Genomic DNA, 17886 nt, shown 5'->3' with positions numbered 1-17886 from the left:
CAGGGGCTGTATGTATGCCAGTGTTGGGCAGGGCCACAGGCAAAAGTGGCTGGAGGAACAGATATGACTCTTCCCTTTGGACGGAAGGGAAGCCATGTAAAAGTCAGAATTTCCACACAGACACATGCTTCCACCCCAGTAAGTAAAGAAGCAGTCACAGTTCAAGGGCATATTCCAGACATGCAAAAGCACTGGGAGGCCATTGCTGCAGCGGCATTTTTACAGGTTTCCTAACCCATGCCACCAAGCCTGAGTTGACAAATGACTAAAGCATATTTTGGAAAAGCCATCTTAAAATATCCCCCTTTTTTAAAGTGTGGGGGCTCAGACCTACTTGGGAACCCTGCTGATTGTAAGGCCACCTGCAGGGCCCTGTGCATTTCATTCATATAAAGCACCTAGTATATTTTTGGCACTTACATAAATTGGGGTGACAATTCTAAGAGCATGGGGCAAGGTTTGTTAGTTTATTAGGGGAAAGCTCTGTACGTGCACAGAACTACATTTATTACATTTAATTATTTTCAGATTTAGGTGGCAATTACAGTTAAGGGTGGGTACCACTAATGTGATGTTCAGACACTATGGTTTATGTATATGCATTTTTTGCATAAGTTGGGAAAGTGTCCTGAACACATGCAGTTCTCCCTCAATCACCAAGTCTGAGAATCAGGAACATAGGAACCCAGCTGCTGTGTTTGGCCAAAGGGGACCCATCAAGTCTAGCATCTTGTTCTCACCATTGATGGTAACATCCTCTAGGAAAAGCCAGCCAGCCAGCCAGCCAGCCATTCACTGGCTCAGAGCACCCTTTTTAATTTGTAAAAGTTCTGGGACTCAGGCTACGCACACCACATTGAGTTCCTTGGAGGAAAGGGGATATAAAGGTAATAAAAATTGTAGTATCCATGTCAAGTTGTGAGCCAACAGGAATTTTATTCATGTGCTGTGTATAGTGTATTTTTAGCCTGTTTATGAAGGTGATTCCAAGAGTGCAGAATCTTGTGCTCTTGAGGTGAGGGCAAAGCATCCTTTGTACAGAGGCTCATTTGTTACAACCTATATGTTAACTATTTCCATGATGCGCATTTGTGTTTATATAGCCAAGGTATATATTAATTGTTTTTGTTTTTTAATGACATTTGCACATGATCTCAGGGAGTAAAAGGGAACTCTGAAAACTGACGTCATTATTATTTTAAAAGATGCACTTGTTCAGTTTGCAGAAATAGCACGCAAACGAAGCAAAGAACTGCGAGATGCGGATTTGGGGGCGAGGGGAGGAAATGGATGAGAAAATCCGTAAGATTTTCGCAGGTATCATAAGACTCTGCAACGGGAACTTTTTGCAAAGTAGCCGATCCCAAAGATAGCCTGGCAACACACGAGGCGCGTGCCGCCGCGCGTGCGATACGTTATCGTTACTATTTACTGTTTTGTCAAATTATTATTGTTGTCGTTGTGTCTGTATTTTTATGTGTTTGCCCAATCGCCGTTGTTGTGGGGGTCGGTTGTGCGGTTTTGGCGGGAGGCGAGAGCAGCCTGGGCGCGTGCCTCGCCCGCCCGCCCGCCCGCCTCTGCCTCGACGGCAGCGGCGGCCCCGCGGGTGATTGACGGCGGCGGCCGTTGGGGGTGGGAAAAAAAAGCCGCCGGTCCCTCGCGCCGTCCGTCCGTCCGTTGGGCCGTCCTGAGGCGGGGGCCATGGGGGCAGGAAACGAGTGAAAGGAAAGGGGAAAGAAGGAGGGGTGTCTCGCTCTGAGGTGCGCGCGAGGCCTCGCCGCCCGTTTCTTCCTCCTCAGAAGCGCCATGGAGGACCCGCTGCTGTCGGCGGCGCCCATCAACCCCAACAACTTCCCGGCCAAGCTGTGGCGGCTGGTGAACAGCCCGCGCTTCCGCTCCATCCGCTGGGACGCCCGCGGCGAAGGGCTCCTCATTGACCAGCCCTTGTTCGAGGCGGAGCTCCTGGGCGCCGGGGGAGGAGGAGCAGGAGGAGGAGGAGCCGGAGCCGGGGGAGGCGCGGCGGTGGCGGCCGTTGGGGGAGGAGGCCCAGGAGGCGATGGAGGCGGCGCCTCGGCCTCGTCGTCAGGCGTCCCCTCAGGGCCGCCAGCCTCCCCGGAGCTATTCAAGACCACCAACTTCACCAGCTTCATCCGCCAGCTCAACCTGTACGGCTTTCGAAAAGTGGTGCTGGGCCCGCCCGGAGGGGGAGGCGGAGGCGGGTCGGCCTCCTCTTCTTCGGCCTCCTCGGCCTCCTCCTCTTCCCCGGCTTCGTCGTCGTCCTCGGCCCCCGGCGGCCCTTTGCACCATTTCCACAGCCCGCACTTCCGCCGCGACCGGCCCGACCTGCTGGTGCACCTCAAGCGCCTGACCAGCGCCAACAAAGCCAAGCTGGCCGCCGGGCTGGAGGTCACCAGCCGCCCGCCCAACCGCTTCCAGCGCCTCCTCAGCACTTCCCTGCACGGCGGGGAGGCCCTCCTGGCGCAGCAGCACCAGCACCACCCGCAGCACAACAGCCCCGCGGGGCAGGCCGCCGCCGCCGCCGTGGCAGCAGCAGCAGCCGCCTCCGCCGCCGGGGCGGCCGCCAAGAGCAGCGACAACAAGCCCGGTGAGAGAGACGGCGCGACGCAGCAGCAGCTCCTGCAAGACCAGAAGGCTCTTGAGCACGTGCAGAGTAACCACAGCCTGCCAAGGGGAAGAGGGGCCGTCGAAAGAGCCTCCAGGGTTCAAGCTCACACCCCCAACCACCCACAAAAAAAGCATTTAGTTTCTTGAACAAGGGCAGCAAAAAGCTTTGTGGCACCCATTTTATGGATCTCTTTAGGCAGCAGTCCTAGCTCTACTTACCTAGGAGTGAGCTCTGTGGGATTCAGTAGAGCTTACTTCTGAGTAGACATTTAAATTGCTTACAGCTTTAATAGTTAAAAATCCCAGTGCGCTGTGCAAAAGAATAAAAAGCATTCAATGCACGTTTTAAAATCCAATATAAAATAACAGTGTAAAATAAAAGTTATCTGTCACCAGTAATATATAGGCCATGTAAATATATTTTTAGCATATGTAGTTGGCATGTGCCTTATTTCCAAATATGAATTAGCTAAAGATGAGGCTTAAAATTGAAAAAAGGCATAAACATTCTGCTTCAACAGAATCACCAAGTGTTATCCACAGTTGACAGTTCTGTCTGTGTGTAGATTACACAGATGTAGATGGTGACACAGGTTCAAAGTTCATGTCATAATAAATGTACTAGTCTTTAAGGTGCCACAAAACTTGGTCTGCTGCAGAAACCACACATAGTGACCCCCCTGGTTCTTAGCACCCCTTGCAAAGCTGCTGCCACTCAAAATACATAGAATTGGACTGTATGTTCATGGCCCCTTACAACAAAATTCACTTTCATTTTTACATGGAAACTCCTTGTCCCACATAACGGTTGGATGTGTGAATGTGGCTGCAGTTACTCAGTGCTGATGTGGAATGCATATGACAGGCGTGCACCAGACTTTAGTTCTAGCATTCAGATTTAAGCCCCCTATGAACACCTCCCACAAGTTGAAAGCACCTTGGTACCACATGTGGGCATAGTTCCATTCATACACTTGCCTCTCCCCAATTTCCTAGGGAATGAACACCTCCCACAAGTTGAAAGCACCTTGGTACCACATGTGGGCATAGTTCCATTCATACACTTGCCTCTCCCCAATTTCCTAGGGAATGAAAATGGACCCTGTTTAAATCCATCTAGCCTCTTTTCAAGTAATGCCATTCACTTCAGTTCGAACATTCTCTGAAACAGCCTTTTGCTCCAGATTAAACCTCATCCTCCGGATCTATAATCACAAAAACACTTGTTTGAATCTCTCACTGCGTCCGTATGTACTGACTCAAAGGGCAGGAGGAAAATCCATTTTGTTAACCATCTTAAGCTATCCAGCTTCTGAGTACCATAGGGAAGTTCAGATACCTCCACAAGCATCTAGTTTATATTAACTAAAATTAAACACGCAACCTTAGAAAACAAGATCACAGGATATTCACAAAGTCATACTCCAGAAGGTTGCTGGTGGTAGCAGGTGCTCTTGTCTCCTCCCCTCTCCCACTTCATGTGTTTCATCTCTGCAATGCCTTAGCTGAGAAAACTCCCACCACAAACTCCATCTGCATTACTGTTGCATTCATTGCAATAGAGATGTGGGGCAGGATTCTCGTCTATTGCAAATCAGTGCAGAATAACTCCCCGTTCATGATACTGTCCTATTGCATAATGCATATACTGTAAATTTCAAGTTTGCTTTCCTCAAAGGACAATGGAAAATAAAGAACCTGTGATCCTAGTCAGGGCTACAATTTATTAAAAATTTTTTAGGAGGAACAGGTGGTTAAGTGGACTGAATGTTGCTGCGTAGATATGCCCACAAATACATTTTATCTGCTCCCAACCTTTAGGCCGAGTGTGCACCAGCTCATTTTGTACACTAGTTGTCGCTATATACTGCAATTAGCTGGTGCAGTTTGCATCTTCTATCACCCCCCCCCCCCAAGAAAAAGTAGAGCACCTCTATAAAGAAGAATTGACTCCTACAATGCCCCATGAGCAAATCAGGTCTTCCTAAACAAATTGGACCATTTCTTATCCTAGCCATTGTCTCACTCTTCCTTAATACTTCAGCCCAAGGAATAATGATATTTATTTTTATAGCTGCTACAACTAAGCAACGTTCACAAGCCTCTCTTTTGCATACCCAGTAGGGTGCAAAAATGACTGCACAGTATTTTGAGCCCTAGCCCCAAACCCAAAGAGGAGGTTGTGTAGCTGATGGTCCTACTAGGTTAATGAGACAAAAGGAAAGGAAACAGGAGGCAAAATACTGGGTTGGAGATTGCTCTTCCCCCATTTTTAACACAATATACATTTTTAATTGATATCTATCCTCCTCCCAGCTCAGCCTGAGGAGGAAATGTATAAACATCAAAAATGGGTGAAAGTACTGCTAACCTCTGCAGGCCCACCCTTTAGAAGAGCAGTGCATTTGCCTGAGATATACACCTTATAGACTCTTCACACGACACACAATTCCTACACAAATATCACATCCATACAACAAAAGCCCACAAATACAATAGAATGTGACAAATAGGAAACAAATTTATTTAAAACATTAGTACACTTATCCTCAGTTTAGCTCAGGGAGGTGAACAACAATGAATTAAAGCAATGTTAACTGTTTTAACAGTGGAAATGCTGAAGCAGCAGGATAAAAAACAGATTGCCATTAAAAATATTTTATCTAGAGATCCTATAGGAATAAAAATAAAAATAGAAGCACAACTTCTCATGGTCAAAAAACTTTCCTGAAGAGGGTTTTATCCATCAGCAGGTCCATTAAAAAGCAGGAAAAACTAGCCTTTCAGAGGTAGTTCCAGAGTGTGAGTGCAGCCACTAAAAAGACCCTCTCCCTGGTCACAGCTAAGCAAACGGGGAACTTTGAGGTGAATACGAGGCTTCTGTAAGCAGGCAGGTTTTTACAAGAGAAGGCAGTTGTGCTAGTCCCAAATCATGAACAGCACATTGATTTGGGTCCAGAAATAAATTGGAAGCCAATGCAATTGTTTCAGTAAAGGATTTATGCCCTCCTAACAGATACAATCCCCTTGCAGCCACCCTGGTTAACAACCTGGCCACAGATTTATGGTAGTTTCCATGCACTTCTCAAAGGCAGCTTCAATAATCTAGACATGATATAAGTAAGGTATGTGTCATCATGGCCAGCTCTGCAGTCTCAAGGAACAGACGTAATGTATCAGCTGACAGTAATTTACCTATGGTTTAGATTACTATAATGTATTTTGTGTGTGGTGGCCTTTGAAATAAGTTTGGAACCTCTGGTTAGTTTTAAAAAACCAAACAGCTGTGAGTATGCTAACTGGGAGAGGGTTATAATAAGAGCTCTGCCTCATGAGACTGAAAGCCTATCTAGTCCAGCATCCTGTTCTCACAGTGGCCTCCCAGGTGCCTTTAAGAAGCCCACAAGCAGAAGATGAGGGCAACAGCACTTTATTGATTTGTGTTTCCCTGGCAGCCAGCAGTTGGTATTCAGGGACATACATAGTCTGAATGGCCTGGTCTGTTTCTAGACCCAGCTCTGCATACTGGTGCTTACCTTTAGAGCCCTTCAGGGTTTGAGACTGTAAATAATAATAATAATATAGCAAGTGGCAACCAGAGAAAGGGATGATAGTGTCCCATTTCCAAGGTATGCCTACTAAAGATGCCCTCCTGGCTTTCCACGCTGATGCTGTTTTAGCGTTAGTTAAAGCTCTTTCTTAGTTATTTTAATTGTGAATATTAATTTCTGGTTAGTTTTTTATTTGCTCTTCTGTTTTCTTTTAGATTTTATTGGGTTTTCGTTTCTTTATTTTAACATTTAATAAGAATAGTGTGTATATTTGTTATAAACTTCCCAGGGATCTTTTTGGGGTGCAGGATACAAATACCTTAATATATAAATGAAAACTATGCAAGGAGCCGCCATCACACTGCACTCCTCCAGTTTCAATTTGCACATATAATTCAAAAGAGTTTGCAACAATGATGTGGCAGTAAAGTCAGGCTATTGGCATCATAGTCCTGCCTGCTATCTAAATGGCATCTTCTGATTCTGAACTGGAAATTCAGGCTGTGTATCCCTCTAAAGTTTAAACTTTGTAGTGAGATTCTGGGCGTAGTTTGATGCGAAAAACAGTAAGGGCTCACAGTTAAATCCTGGATCAGGGCTGTACATATGGATGGATAAATATGTCAATTTCAGTTTCTCATTTTTCCAATCTTAAATCCAGCTCACATTTCTGCAACAATTTTTTTTTTTATAATCCTCAAGAAAATGTGTCAGCTATTAATGTGAATTTCTCACAATAAGCACATTTCTGCATGCAGTTTTGACTAATTTTTTGCAAGCAGTTTCCCAGATGCAGAATATGTTTTTTGTATGTTATTTTCAGTAATAAATGCATTTTTGTGCACACTTCCCCCAAACTCAGAAAATACAATAGAAATAAAAATCATTAAAATCTTTAAATCAGAAATAATTTAAAATGCTTGCTGAAATAAAAAAAAGTCTTGCTGTCTGTAGTATTTTAATTATAGCTAATATTGAGGTAGCTACTGTTTTATGCTTGTTAATAATCCAGTGAATACTTTCTTTCCCTCCCCCTATGCAGCACCGCTGACTTTAGGACAGTTTCACCGGTCTTTTCGGCGAGATAATTTATCTCCATACTCATACCTGTCACCATCATCTCACAACCAAAATAGCTTCCCACTGAAAGGTTCAGAACGGACTCCTCTTCCTCCAAGAACATGGCAGAACTCCCTTGGGATGCTCCCAGGGCAGGTGGAGACATCAACTTTTTCTGACAAAGGAGTTCCATTTCCTGTGCTCCAGAGGTTTCCAACTGAGGTAACTTACACTCTGCAGCCCAGCGCTACCTCAGTGCACATTCAGCAAGGACCACAGACGATTGCTGCATCATCCCAGAAATATACCAGTTACGCAGCTTCAGCACCATACTCCCAAGCTTACTACCCAACAGGTAACCTGATCTAGGTATTTCAGAAAACAACAACATACAAGTGTGCTTTAATGCAGGGTGGGCAGAAAGCAGAAGGTAGATAATGGATTATTCAGAATAGATTGGGAAGAGTTTCTGACTCCCAGTTGTTTAACAATAGCAAGAACAGACTACCGCCCCCCTCACCTAAAAAAAAGCCTGTTAGAAGCTTTGATCTGTAGTAATTCAGATATAGAATGATACTTACGTAGGGTATTCAAGTGTAGGGCTCATTGATTATAGGGTAGACCATTTACTCTGCCCCATGGGCCACTATTTTGAATCTGACTTCCTTCACAGGCACAATTTTGTACCTTTATCCAGTTGCAGGACATTCATTTGGTGGATTTCTCATCAAAGTAAATCCACAAGCCTAATTTCTGTCCAGGATGGATATATGTTATATATAGTGGGAAGAAGAAAATGTGGATTATTTTTAATCTCATAGTCCCATCCACTGTCCTCAATATATATTTTGGAAGGAAATTTGTGACACTATTGTAGGGCATTTAGTGTGGAATCACCATTCCTCATTTTCTATTTTTTAGCTGTCCATCCACACAACATCGTTACCAATCTTCTTATTTTCCTGGAGGCTTTTCTTATGGCTATTTGAAAAATGGTTCATAGTGCTCCTTTTTCATCTTTTCAAAATGTGTGGTTTAATTGCTTATAGTGGGCAGAGGAATCTATCACCGTTTTTCATATCTGCTGCAATTGTTTTCTGGTGTATGGGTTGGGAACGCTGTATTGGTGCTGCTTTCCCAGCAGGGAGACAAACTTCAACTGATCAGTGTTCCTGGATGTATTCAGATCTTAGCACAATGGCACACAACCAGATTCAGAAGAAAGAATATATAAAGTGAAGTGACCTCTGAAATGCAGTGGACATTATGTGAATAATGTTGTGCATATACAATATAATACGTTACATATGGGTAGAGAGAAAAAAGTATGAAGTTAACAAAAATATCACAACAGAAGGACAGAAAAAAATTAGATACTCTAAACAAAGTGTATGCCCACTAAGGAACAGGCATGGCTTATGGCTCTTCCTTTGTTCACCTGAAAATTATGTTACAGTACTTCCCACCTTTGCCCCCGATTGTTTAATTAATTCATTCAACAATGGGGGAAAAGTTTGTCTGCACAGATCAGCTCTTGTGGGAACAAAAAAAGGATGCTACACTTGGAAGAGATTCATCTGCTAATTGAAAGCATACATGCAGAACAATCTGGCTTACACATCCCTCTGCAGCAGGCTTGTTTGGAAGAGTCCCAAGAAGAGCAGCAGGTACGCAGCCGTCCCTTCTTGTGGCTTCCTTGCTAAGATTGGGTTTTAGGTACCATTACTGGAGCCAGGTTGGGACAGATAAATCTGACCTATGGGACACAATTTATTGTAGAAATGTTGTGCAAACCAGCCCTGAGTCTGGTTAATCACCATTCTTGGGCTTGGAAGGTGTTTTTCTGGGTCATATAGAGAGGTAACCCCCATGGGGTCTTTTTTGCCAATATTCAGAGCATGGTGCTTGGGCTATCTACATGAGGTTTTACCTGCAGCAGGCACCTCTAGCCTAGATTCATTACTTGCCTCTTATTTGAAGTGCATTACAGCCTGCCATGCCAGCAGTGAACTGATTTCATTTTAGTTTGGATGAGACAAGCAGTTCTTTAAATTTTAGAGCTTTTGTTTACAACACAATAAGTTTGCAATTGCCACTCATTTGTTGGGAGAGTATGGATCCTGATATATCTTGAGGGTTTTTCCGGTCCTAGTTACAATAGTAGGAAAATGTAATTGCCCCTTGAGCTAGTACCACAGTTGTGAACATAAGTTGGTTGCCAGATTACAGCAACTGCCCTGTGGGAAGGGGCCTCTGATGCCTGCTCCTGCTCCAGTGAGGCTGGTGTAGTTCTTGGGTCACCTCCAAACTGTTAGTTTTCTGAAGGGATTCAAGCACATACCAGAAAATTTAGGTTTGCACAAGTAAAGTGGATTAAAGGGCTCTCTTGCCCCAGTGAGAGAAATCCACTTAAAAAAAATAAATAAAGCTGACTTGTTGCAGTTGGAAAAGTGATGGGAAAATGTGTGGGATGAACACGGGATTAACAGGCAACACCTCACAAGCAGATCAGAATGCATTTTCAGTGTCGTATAGCCTCTCTGCAAAATCAGAACTCATGACCAATAAAGACTTGATATAGTCTAGCCCCCATGTAAGCTTTGTGCAAGCAAATGTGGAAGAGCTCTGTTGTATTTTATAAGTGCTGTTAGCCACCTTGAGGACACTAGTGAAAAAGCAACTAAAAAAATAATACATGAGTGCAGCGTGGAATTTATTTGTTTAACAAAATTTATGTAAAACCAAAGAAACATCAAAGTGGTTTACAAAAAAGTGGAATACGGTTGCATGATTGTTATATACCTTTTAAAGTGTGCTTTGTAAGATCACTGCGAAAAGCAGTACAAATCCATACTCACTCATCCCACTGGCTGATGTTCTAAATAAGTTTTATCATTTATGTTCATGTATGGTGTGAATGTCTTCTAAATTAAGAAAGAAAACTGGAAACAAAATAAGATAGACATTTATTCATACGTCAAAATCTAGACATTGTTGAGCAGGACCATATACTTTTCAGTAGAGCATGGGATTTTTAAAACGGAAATAGTAGCAAACATCAGCAAAGCTATTCTCTCTTTTGGCAAGAGTACCCTGCTATTTTTGAAACCCTGTGTTTTTGCTTTTTATGTACGTCTTTGCCAAGCTGTGCATTCCTCTTCTTTAATACCTCTCTGAAACCAGGCTGTTCCTTCTCCATTATGTGCAGATAGAATATTGCATTTTTGTGCTAGTTTGGAGCTAGTAGAACTATAGTATGTATTTAAAAATACAATCCAGAGAGGTTTATTAATGGTTGGGAAAGTTTATATTATTATTATTTTACCTTTTCTTCCCCTTTCCAGCTGTATTACAGTGTTGCTCTCCACCTACCCACATGGATCCCTTAAGTGGCTGTGCTAGTCCTACTGCCTCAACCTATACACACTGCAGTTATTTTCAGGTGAGTCAAATAAGCAAGTACATTGGCCATGATCTAATGAGCCACTTTAGGCATACCTAATGCAATATTTGACTTTGAAGAGCAGACTCTTTTGATGTGCGCATCGCAAACTGTTTTTGAAGTTCTCCTCTGTTTCAAAAGTGGCTTGCTATATGTCAGAGAGGACCTGCAGATTGAGAAACACAAGACCAAAGCTTCCTTGGTCACACAGAACAAACTGAACATGTCTTTGGATCATGGCCCATGTATCAAAAGAGTTTCATTCTGGTTCGCTACTTCAGCTACATATCAATGCATAAGAAGCATTGTTTTGCAAAACTGAAAAATATATAGTCAGAGAGCTGGAAGGGACATTGTAGGTTATCAAGTCAATGTAAGATCTGCAATGGAAGAGACTACAGCATCCTTGACAGACGTCCATCCAGTTTCTGCTTAAATAATTCATAAATGAAAGAATAGCGTGTGAACTCTTTACATTGTTTTGGAGCCAAATGGATTGATATAAACAAGTACTCACAAATAACTATGTACGTTTCAAAGAGAAGTAAAATTACTTTTCCTTTTAAAATCATTTTCTTCTAAAATCGTTTTGCCTTACAAAAACCTTAACTAAAACTGTCTGAGGCCTTGTTATTCACCCCATGTCTCATTGCCATACCACTTTACCCAGTATAGGGAGTAGGATGGGTCAGTTAAAGTCCAGAAGGCTAAAGGGCTGTTTAGTGGAGGCAGCCAGAATACACACACACACACACACACACCTGGTGGGCTTGGCTTGGCTTGACTGTTTACCTTTCTTCTCTCACAGTGCAGGCCACAATCCTTTCCATCTGATGTGTTCATGGTATTGAAATAAAACATTTTTGTTTTTAATGAACATAAAAAATGCAGCAGCTCAGTGGTATAACACCTCATTGAAAAGTTATCAGGTTCAATCCCCAGCTTCTCCAGCTAAATCTTTGAAAATCATCATCATCATCATCATCATCTCGATACACCAGGGTATCTGACATAGTATAAGAAGCTTTCCGTGTTCATATGTTCCTAACCCAAAAGGCGTTAATAATGCTTCATGCCCCTTGTCTGCTCCATACTTATAAATTACACCTCATTAGACAAGGCGTATTGTTCATTTGGTTGGACAAATGGAAGTGTTTGAATTATTAAGCCAAACCAGAATGATAATGTTAACATGGTTTTAATGCATGTTTGTATATGATTTGGTGGCATTTAACATTGTTTGTGGAGGGCCCAGTTGGCATTGTTGAAAGAGCATAACGTATATGCCAAAAACAAATAGATAAATGGAATAAATATATTTGTTGCCTTTACCTTGCCAGAACCCACCAATGCAATCTTCATACCCTGTTGAATTTCTACCTTCTAACTGGTCCTGCAACACCTCTGATGAAAACAAGAAGACAGAAGTAAACTTGGAGGCTGTCTTCCAGATTGTAGATGAGATGCATTCATCTCCCAAGTTGGAAATGGTGAAGGTGGAACCAGTGGACAGCCAGTGTCCAACTTCACAGCCAAACCGAGGCCAGCAGTTACTAGTTAATCCGGGGAACAATGATGCACCTTCTTCAGGCCAAACTAGCCACCTAGAACCTCTGACACCTGTGGGCTCAGATATTACATCCTTTGTGGTGGAATCAGAGCAAGCTATAGCATGCTCCTTGCCGCAGTCTCCTGAGTTTATTTACACTATCCACACCACTGAACCAGTGGAGAATACTACAGCGCAAATAGTGCAGCAGCCTGCAGCCACGCAGCCAACAGCAGCAAAGCTGAAAGAACAGCTGAACCCATCTTCAACACAGTCTTCCATGGTGTTTGTACAGGAGGAACTTCCCTTCAGTCAGCCGCAGGTATGGTGTAATGCAGTGCAAAGGGGTACAACATTCTGCAGTGCTAACCTAGCCTGAATCTTTTTATGTGACAAACCAATATTTATATTACTGCCAGCGTAACTTATATTTGTAGCATTGTTCATTTTCCAAAGTTATAAACATAAATATTCCATACTGCATGTCACATAGACTATTTAGATCACTGTATAGGTTTTGCTGAGAGAGGTAATTCAGAAAGTTAGTATGGTACAGTGGTTAGTGGGCTAAGACTGGGGAGACTTAAGTTCAAGTCCCCACTCAGCCAGAAAGCTCTCACTGGTTGACCTTGAGACAATCCTTTTCACTCAGTCCAATCTTGCTCACAAAATTCTGAGTACATATAAGATAGGGTGTAGGGAAAACGCTGGTCACTTTTTTGGTCTCCTTAAAGTAAGGGCAGGATAGAAATGTTTCAAATAAATAATATGGTGTAAAGTAACATCTTCAAGGGACTGTTAAAAGGACATTTATGTGAACACTTCATGGGGGATTTTTTTGTGCATTTTTTTAAGGAGGATCCCAGTATCAAGTGTCAGACAAATCCATCAGAGACAGTTGTGTCTTCAGAGCAGATAGGATTCCTCCTTTCGGAGGTGGGTCCTCTCAGCAAATGTGCCAAAGATTCAGTTTCCTCCATCCAAACCAAATGCAGAGAAAGAAGGAGCAGTTCACAGAAGGGCAAATCCCCTGGTAAGAATGGCAGGCGTTAAGGATTTGTTGAAACAAATGTATTGTTATGCACCACCTCAATCTCTGAGCTGTGTGAAATTCCTGGGCTTCCAGGTGCTTACCCAGGGGTTGTGCTTTCTTTTGGGAACGAGGCACAGCAGAGACTGAAGTGTCTTTATGATATATGGTTTATTTACACATATATACAACCAGAGCCTACAATGGAAGGGTTAACAATATCAGCACCCCAAGAGGTTTTTGTTTCTCCCATAGCCACAGGCTTGGATTCAAACATTGCTTTTGACTCTCTTTCTAGCTTGCTGCTTTTCTTCTAGGTCACACCCCTCCTAAACTCTAAATTCTGGTTTTATCTGTTGAGGGAGAGCCCCCCAACCATTTGTGTCTCCCACGGAGCCCCTAAGCCCGCTTAAGCCTCTTTAATAGCTCATCACCCAGGCCATCACCTCACAGGAAGCTAGGTTGGCTTGATTAGATTTTAACATTTGCTGGATATAGGGATTAATGGGATCTGGTACCCATAAACTCAAAGCAGTTTTTATACTAGGAATGTGTACCAGCCATAAGATTTGACTGTTGCTTTGTGTCTCTCAGGACTGAATTAGATTTGTTAAAACTGAGGGTGTTGTGTTCTCCACATTCACTATAATGTCACCTCTAAAAATGGCTATACCTTTCCCCCCATTTTCATTGAACTGAATAAAATTTGCATGCATAGCAGATCATCCAGGGGTTTTGTGCAGAGCACCTTTAAACTTTGATTTTTTAAAACAAAGGGAAAGTCTACATTTTCATTTTCTGTCATAGTTGAATGCAATTTGCAGGTATGGGCACCCCTTCTGAGGGAATGGAGCCTGCCTAATTTCACAATGATGGCTGTAGTGATTCTCCTGCAAGGACAGAATTTACCATTTTGGGGCGGGTACATAGGGGATGGAGTGGGATGGTGGTGGAAGAAAGAGCATATATCCCTAGGAATGGGGTGGGCATGTATCACACCCCAGCAAAGGCTCAGTATTAAAGATGGTTAGCACTAACAAGAGTTTATTCATAATCAAGGTGTGAAGTTGGTTCATAATCCGGGTTAGAGAATGCATCATGATTAACCTTGGTTCCAGTGTAACCTTTAACAGTGCTCAGAGTGACTGAGGAAGACATTAAACATGAGAGGCGAGCAGGTAGGGGAGGGAGTGTAGGATCTGCTGACCTTTTGCTGATATCTGGACAATGATTAAGGGACAGAGTTAAATCTCTCTTCGCCCTGTCAATAATACATTTTTAACATGAAGCACATTGTAGATGAGTAGGGGAGAACTACATGTTACATTACACACTTGTGTCATGAAATCCTGATCCTTTGCAGAGCAAACCCTGGAAGGTGTGCACTGCACTAGACAAGGGTTTGGCAAAAAGGTAGAGCTCCATCATTCTCTGGGACTCTGCTCGTACAGAAGTTGTTGTTTAATTTTTGAATGACCTTTTGCAAGTGTTTCAAGGCAGTTAATAAATATGCCATAAATACTGCTAAACAAATTTAAACCACACAAAACAACTAAATATAGATTTTAAAATAATACAAACTGGGCAACTGGACTGAGATCTTTTCATTCAGAAGCAAAAATATATTGAAGTGCTTCTAGATTGTACAGACCCCGCGTACCTCTTGTGTGCTGTTCCACAGAACAGGGGCAGCCACCCTGAAAGCCCTGCTCTAAGTTACTACTGAGTGGGCTGGCTGGATAGCTCAGCTGGTTAGAGTGTAGGCTTCTGTTACTGCTGCCAGTGCTCTGGAACCATTTTTAATTTACTGACATGGGGCTTGAACCTCCCAAGGATAAAGGCAGGTATTGGTGGGTGAGTTTCATGTGGAAAGTAACTGCAAGGGAAGGCTTGAGCACTCATTTCTGCCTCTTAAGATGTAGCATGCATTTCCAGTGCCCTCCAAAGCAGATATTGAATTGCCCTTTCCATTCCTCCTAGATCTACATCTGCTAGTGGATGTGGCTTGCAAACAAGAACATTTTCCAAAGGAAGAAGAATTAAGGGAGTGAGAACTTGGTGGAAAGTGTGTGCAAATGCTGAGTAGTGGCCAGCTGGGGAAGAGCAGTGCCTTTCACTCCAAAAGGACTTTGGATACTTTTCCTTCGTTATTAACAAAACACTCTCCTTATCTGGTCATTTTTGTTTCACATGTAAATAGTCCCGTCATTGTTTTTATTATACCTCTTTCATAGGTTTAAATATTTTTTCTGGTCAATTTCTCCTGATTTATTTGCCCAAACTCTTTAAAAGTAGAAAACATGGTCTCTTGATAAACAGAAAAACTTAACATTCTCAGGGAGCTGTTCCAGTTGCAGAATGTTCTTTGTTTTGCACTGGAATGTCTACACTGTGTTGTAGCAAACAGCAGCAGCAACTTCTCCCACCCTTAGGACTGTTTAAAATTCATTTGGAGAGCATTTAAAGGTAGAGGGTTTTACAAAACGAACAGAACTCAAAGGAACTTGAGGTCTCAAAATCTGAGGTCCAAATCGGTCATTAATTCTAGAAAGGCACTCAGAATGATGAGCTCATATTCTAGGTGATTGCACAAGAAGTTTTCTTCTTTTTTGCATTTGTTCCTTTTCAACAGCAAATATTATCTTGTCTAAGAGAACAGCTGCTGCATATTTTATGTTAATGTAGCATTCTTGGGTTTTAATAATTTCCTCATTCTAGAGGCACTTTATAATAATTAGTTAAGGCAATTGTTGTTTTACTATATTGCTTAGTTTAAATATATCTTCTCAGGCTATTTTAACTTGTTTAACGTAATTATATTTATTGATAATATATGTTAAAGAGCCATGTCTTTGCACTCCTATTTATTTGTGTTGTAAGTATATTGGAATATGTGTGTGTGTGTGTGTGTGTGTGTGTGTGAATGATGTAGCACGATGAGAATGTGCTTTAAGCTAGTTCACTCATATTTTCAGTGTCAAATTCTGCAACTGTGAAAAATGCACAAGAAAGTACTTGAAAAAAGCAGAGAGAACAAACAGATCTGCAGCTTATTGCTCTCTTACATTCGTTATCTCCCAGTACCCATGTGAACAGCAGGATGAACCAAGGTCAGATGTACATACTCGGCTGGAGCCTCATATTAGACAGAGATCTTAATGTTATGTCTTTTCCTTCAGAAATGCCATTGCATATCTTACCAGATATTTTGAATACTTTGAGATAGCCCTCAATTAGTCTTCTGCAACCTTGTTTGTCCATCTTGAAATTCAGTAATATTTTAAAACAAGCAGGTCAAATTGAGCTGGGAAATGCTATTGTAATCAGGGATTATCTAGCAAGGTCTCTGAGATGCTGAGTTGTAGTAGTCATGTTGCTTGAATCCAAAATAGCTTAGCGATGGGTGTTTGACGCCAGACTAGTATTGATCCATATTAATGCAGGCAAAACTGATTTTTTGACACACCTTTATAGGATTATTCCAAAATATCTCTAGTAGTCATTTATGAGCAATCAGTAAAGTAAGAGCTTTCACATGGGTCTGTAGTTTTAAAGCGGAATTAGGAAATTGTATTTATTATCTTTCTCCTGTCTATGAGCTAATTGAAACAAAGAGTCCAAGGAGCTGGATCTCCTGCCATATTTATAGGCACAGTTATTTAATTTTACTGGCTCTTGAGCATTTGTAAGATAGCAAAAGAGAAAGGACATTCACACTGTCTAAAGAAATCTGCATAGAAATCTGCACAGTATTGCTGAAACTAATAGAACAGGGTTAACTCTCCAGAACAGGTCTTCTCAGTGTTTCCACAGTTTTAGCCCTAATGTATGTAGTCAATAAACAATAAAGTGCCCACTCCAAAGAAGTCTACAGTTTCATAGTTTGTTTTAAACTGAGTAGTGAATTACAAAAACATCCCACCCACTAAGTGTGAAAGGAAACTTGCATATCCATTGAGTTGTAACCTTCTACTGTAATGATACAATTCTGTCTTAAAGATCCAACAGCCAAGAAGCCTTAGGAAGTGATGGAGGTATTGTTCTGCCACTGAAGACAAAGCCACACCAGTGGAATGACTGGCAGACCTCCCCTAGTATGTTGGTGGAAGCCTCCGCCAGTGTGGACGATCTGGAGTGGACAGAAACAGGGTGTATTGTGGGCATAAAATTGTTACTCTGCATTGCTCCTCTTTATTTAAAGCAAGAAGTTAGAAACCACCGTACATAACACTTTCAACCTAGATAATGTCAGATAATTAACTAACGGAGTTCACAGAACTATAGTACTGTATCCATATTCAGCTTGCCACAGTTGTACAAAAGGTAAAGCTGGCTAAATGTTTGGATTTTGGCAGTTTTCCTTCTTTTATTTCAGATGATATAGTTTTTCTCTGTACCTAAACTGATTTTATTGAAAAAATATATTTTGTCACAAGTTTCTGTACATTGCAGGATACTTGACTTTCTAGTAACCTGAACACTGTAACCAGTATATCACATGTGAAGTTACAACTCCCACTTGCAAACTTACTCACCTCTTAGTGATGTCAGAGGAGAATAATACAGTAGTTGAATTCCAGGTCTCTGACATCAGCATGACCTGAAATCTTTGCAGTGGCTACGGCGGGGT

General features: G+C 42.2%; 1 protein-coding gene across 2 annotated transcripts; it reads left to right on the top strand.

Moving 5' to 3' along the window:
* Positions 1-1593: 1593 nt before the first annotated feature.
* Positions 1594-17122, top strand: HSF5 (heat shock transcription factor 5). Of its 2 annotated transcripts, none has more exons than XM_081843819.1 (6): positions 1594-2671; positions 7219-7590; positions 10580-10677; positions 12018-12548; positions 13082-13259; positions 15237-17122. In XM_081843819.1, exons 1-6 carry the CDS (start codon positions 1807-1809, stop codon positions 15305-15307), a joined length of 2115 nt encoding a protein of 704 aa, XP_081699945.1. In that variant the 5' UTR covers positions 1594-1806; the 3' UTR covers positions 15308-17122. The 2 variants fall into 2 exon arrangements, with proteins under 2 accessions (XP_081699945.1, XP_081699946.1); XM_081843820.1 differs by having other exon boundaries at positions 1596-2605.
* The last annotated feature ends 764 nt before the right edge of the window (positions 17123-17886 follow it).

This window comes from Podarcis erhardii (assembly GCF_964252035.2).
Source record: "Podarcis erhardii genome assembly, chromosome: 16".
Taxonomy (NCBI): Eukaryota; Metazoa; Chordata; class Lepidosauria; order Squamata; family Lacertidae; genus Podarcis; species Podarcis erhardii.
Note: the sequence above shows the minus strand (reverse complement) of the source record. Positions and strands in the feature narration are given on the sequence as shown.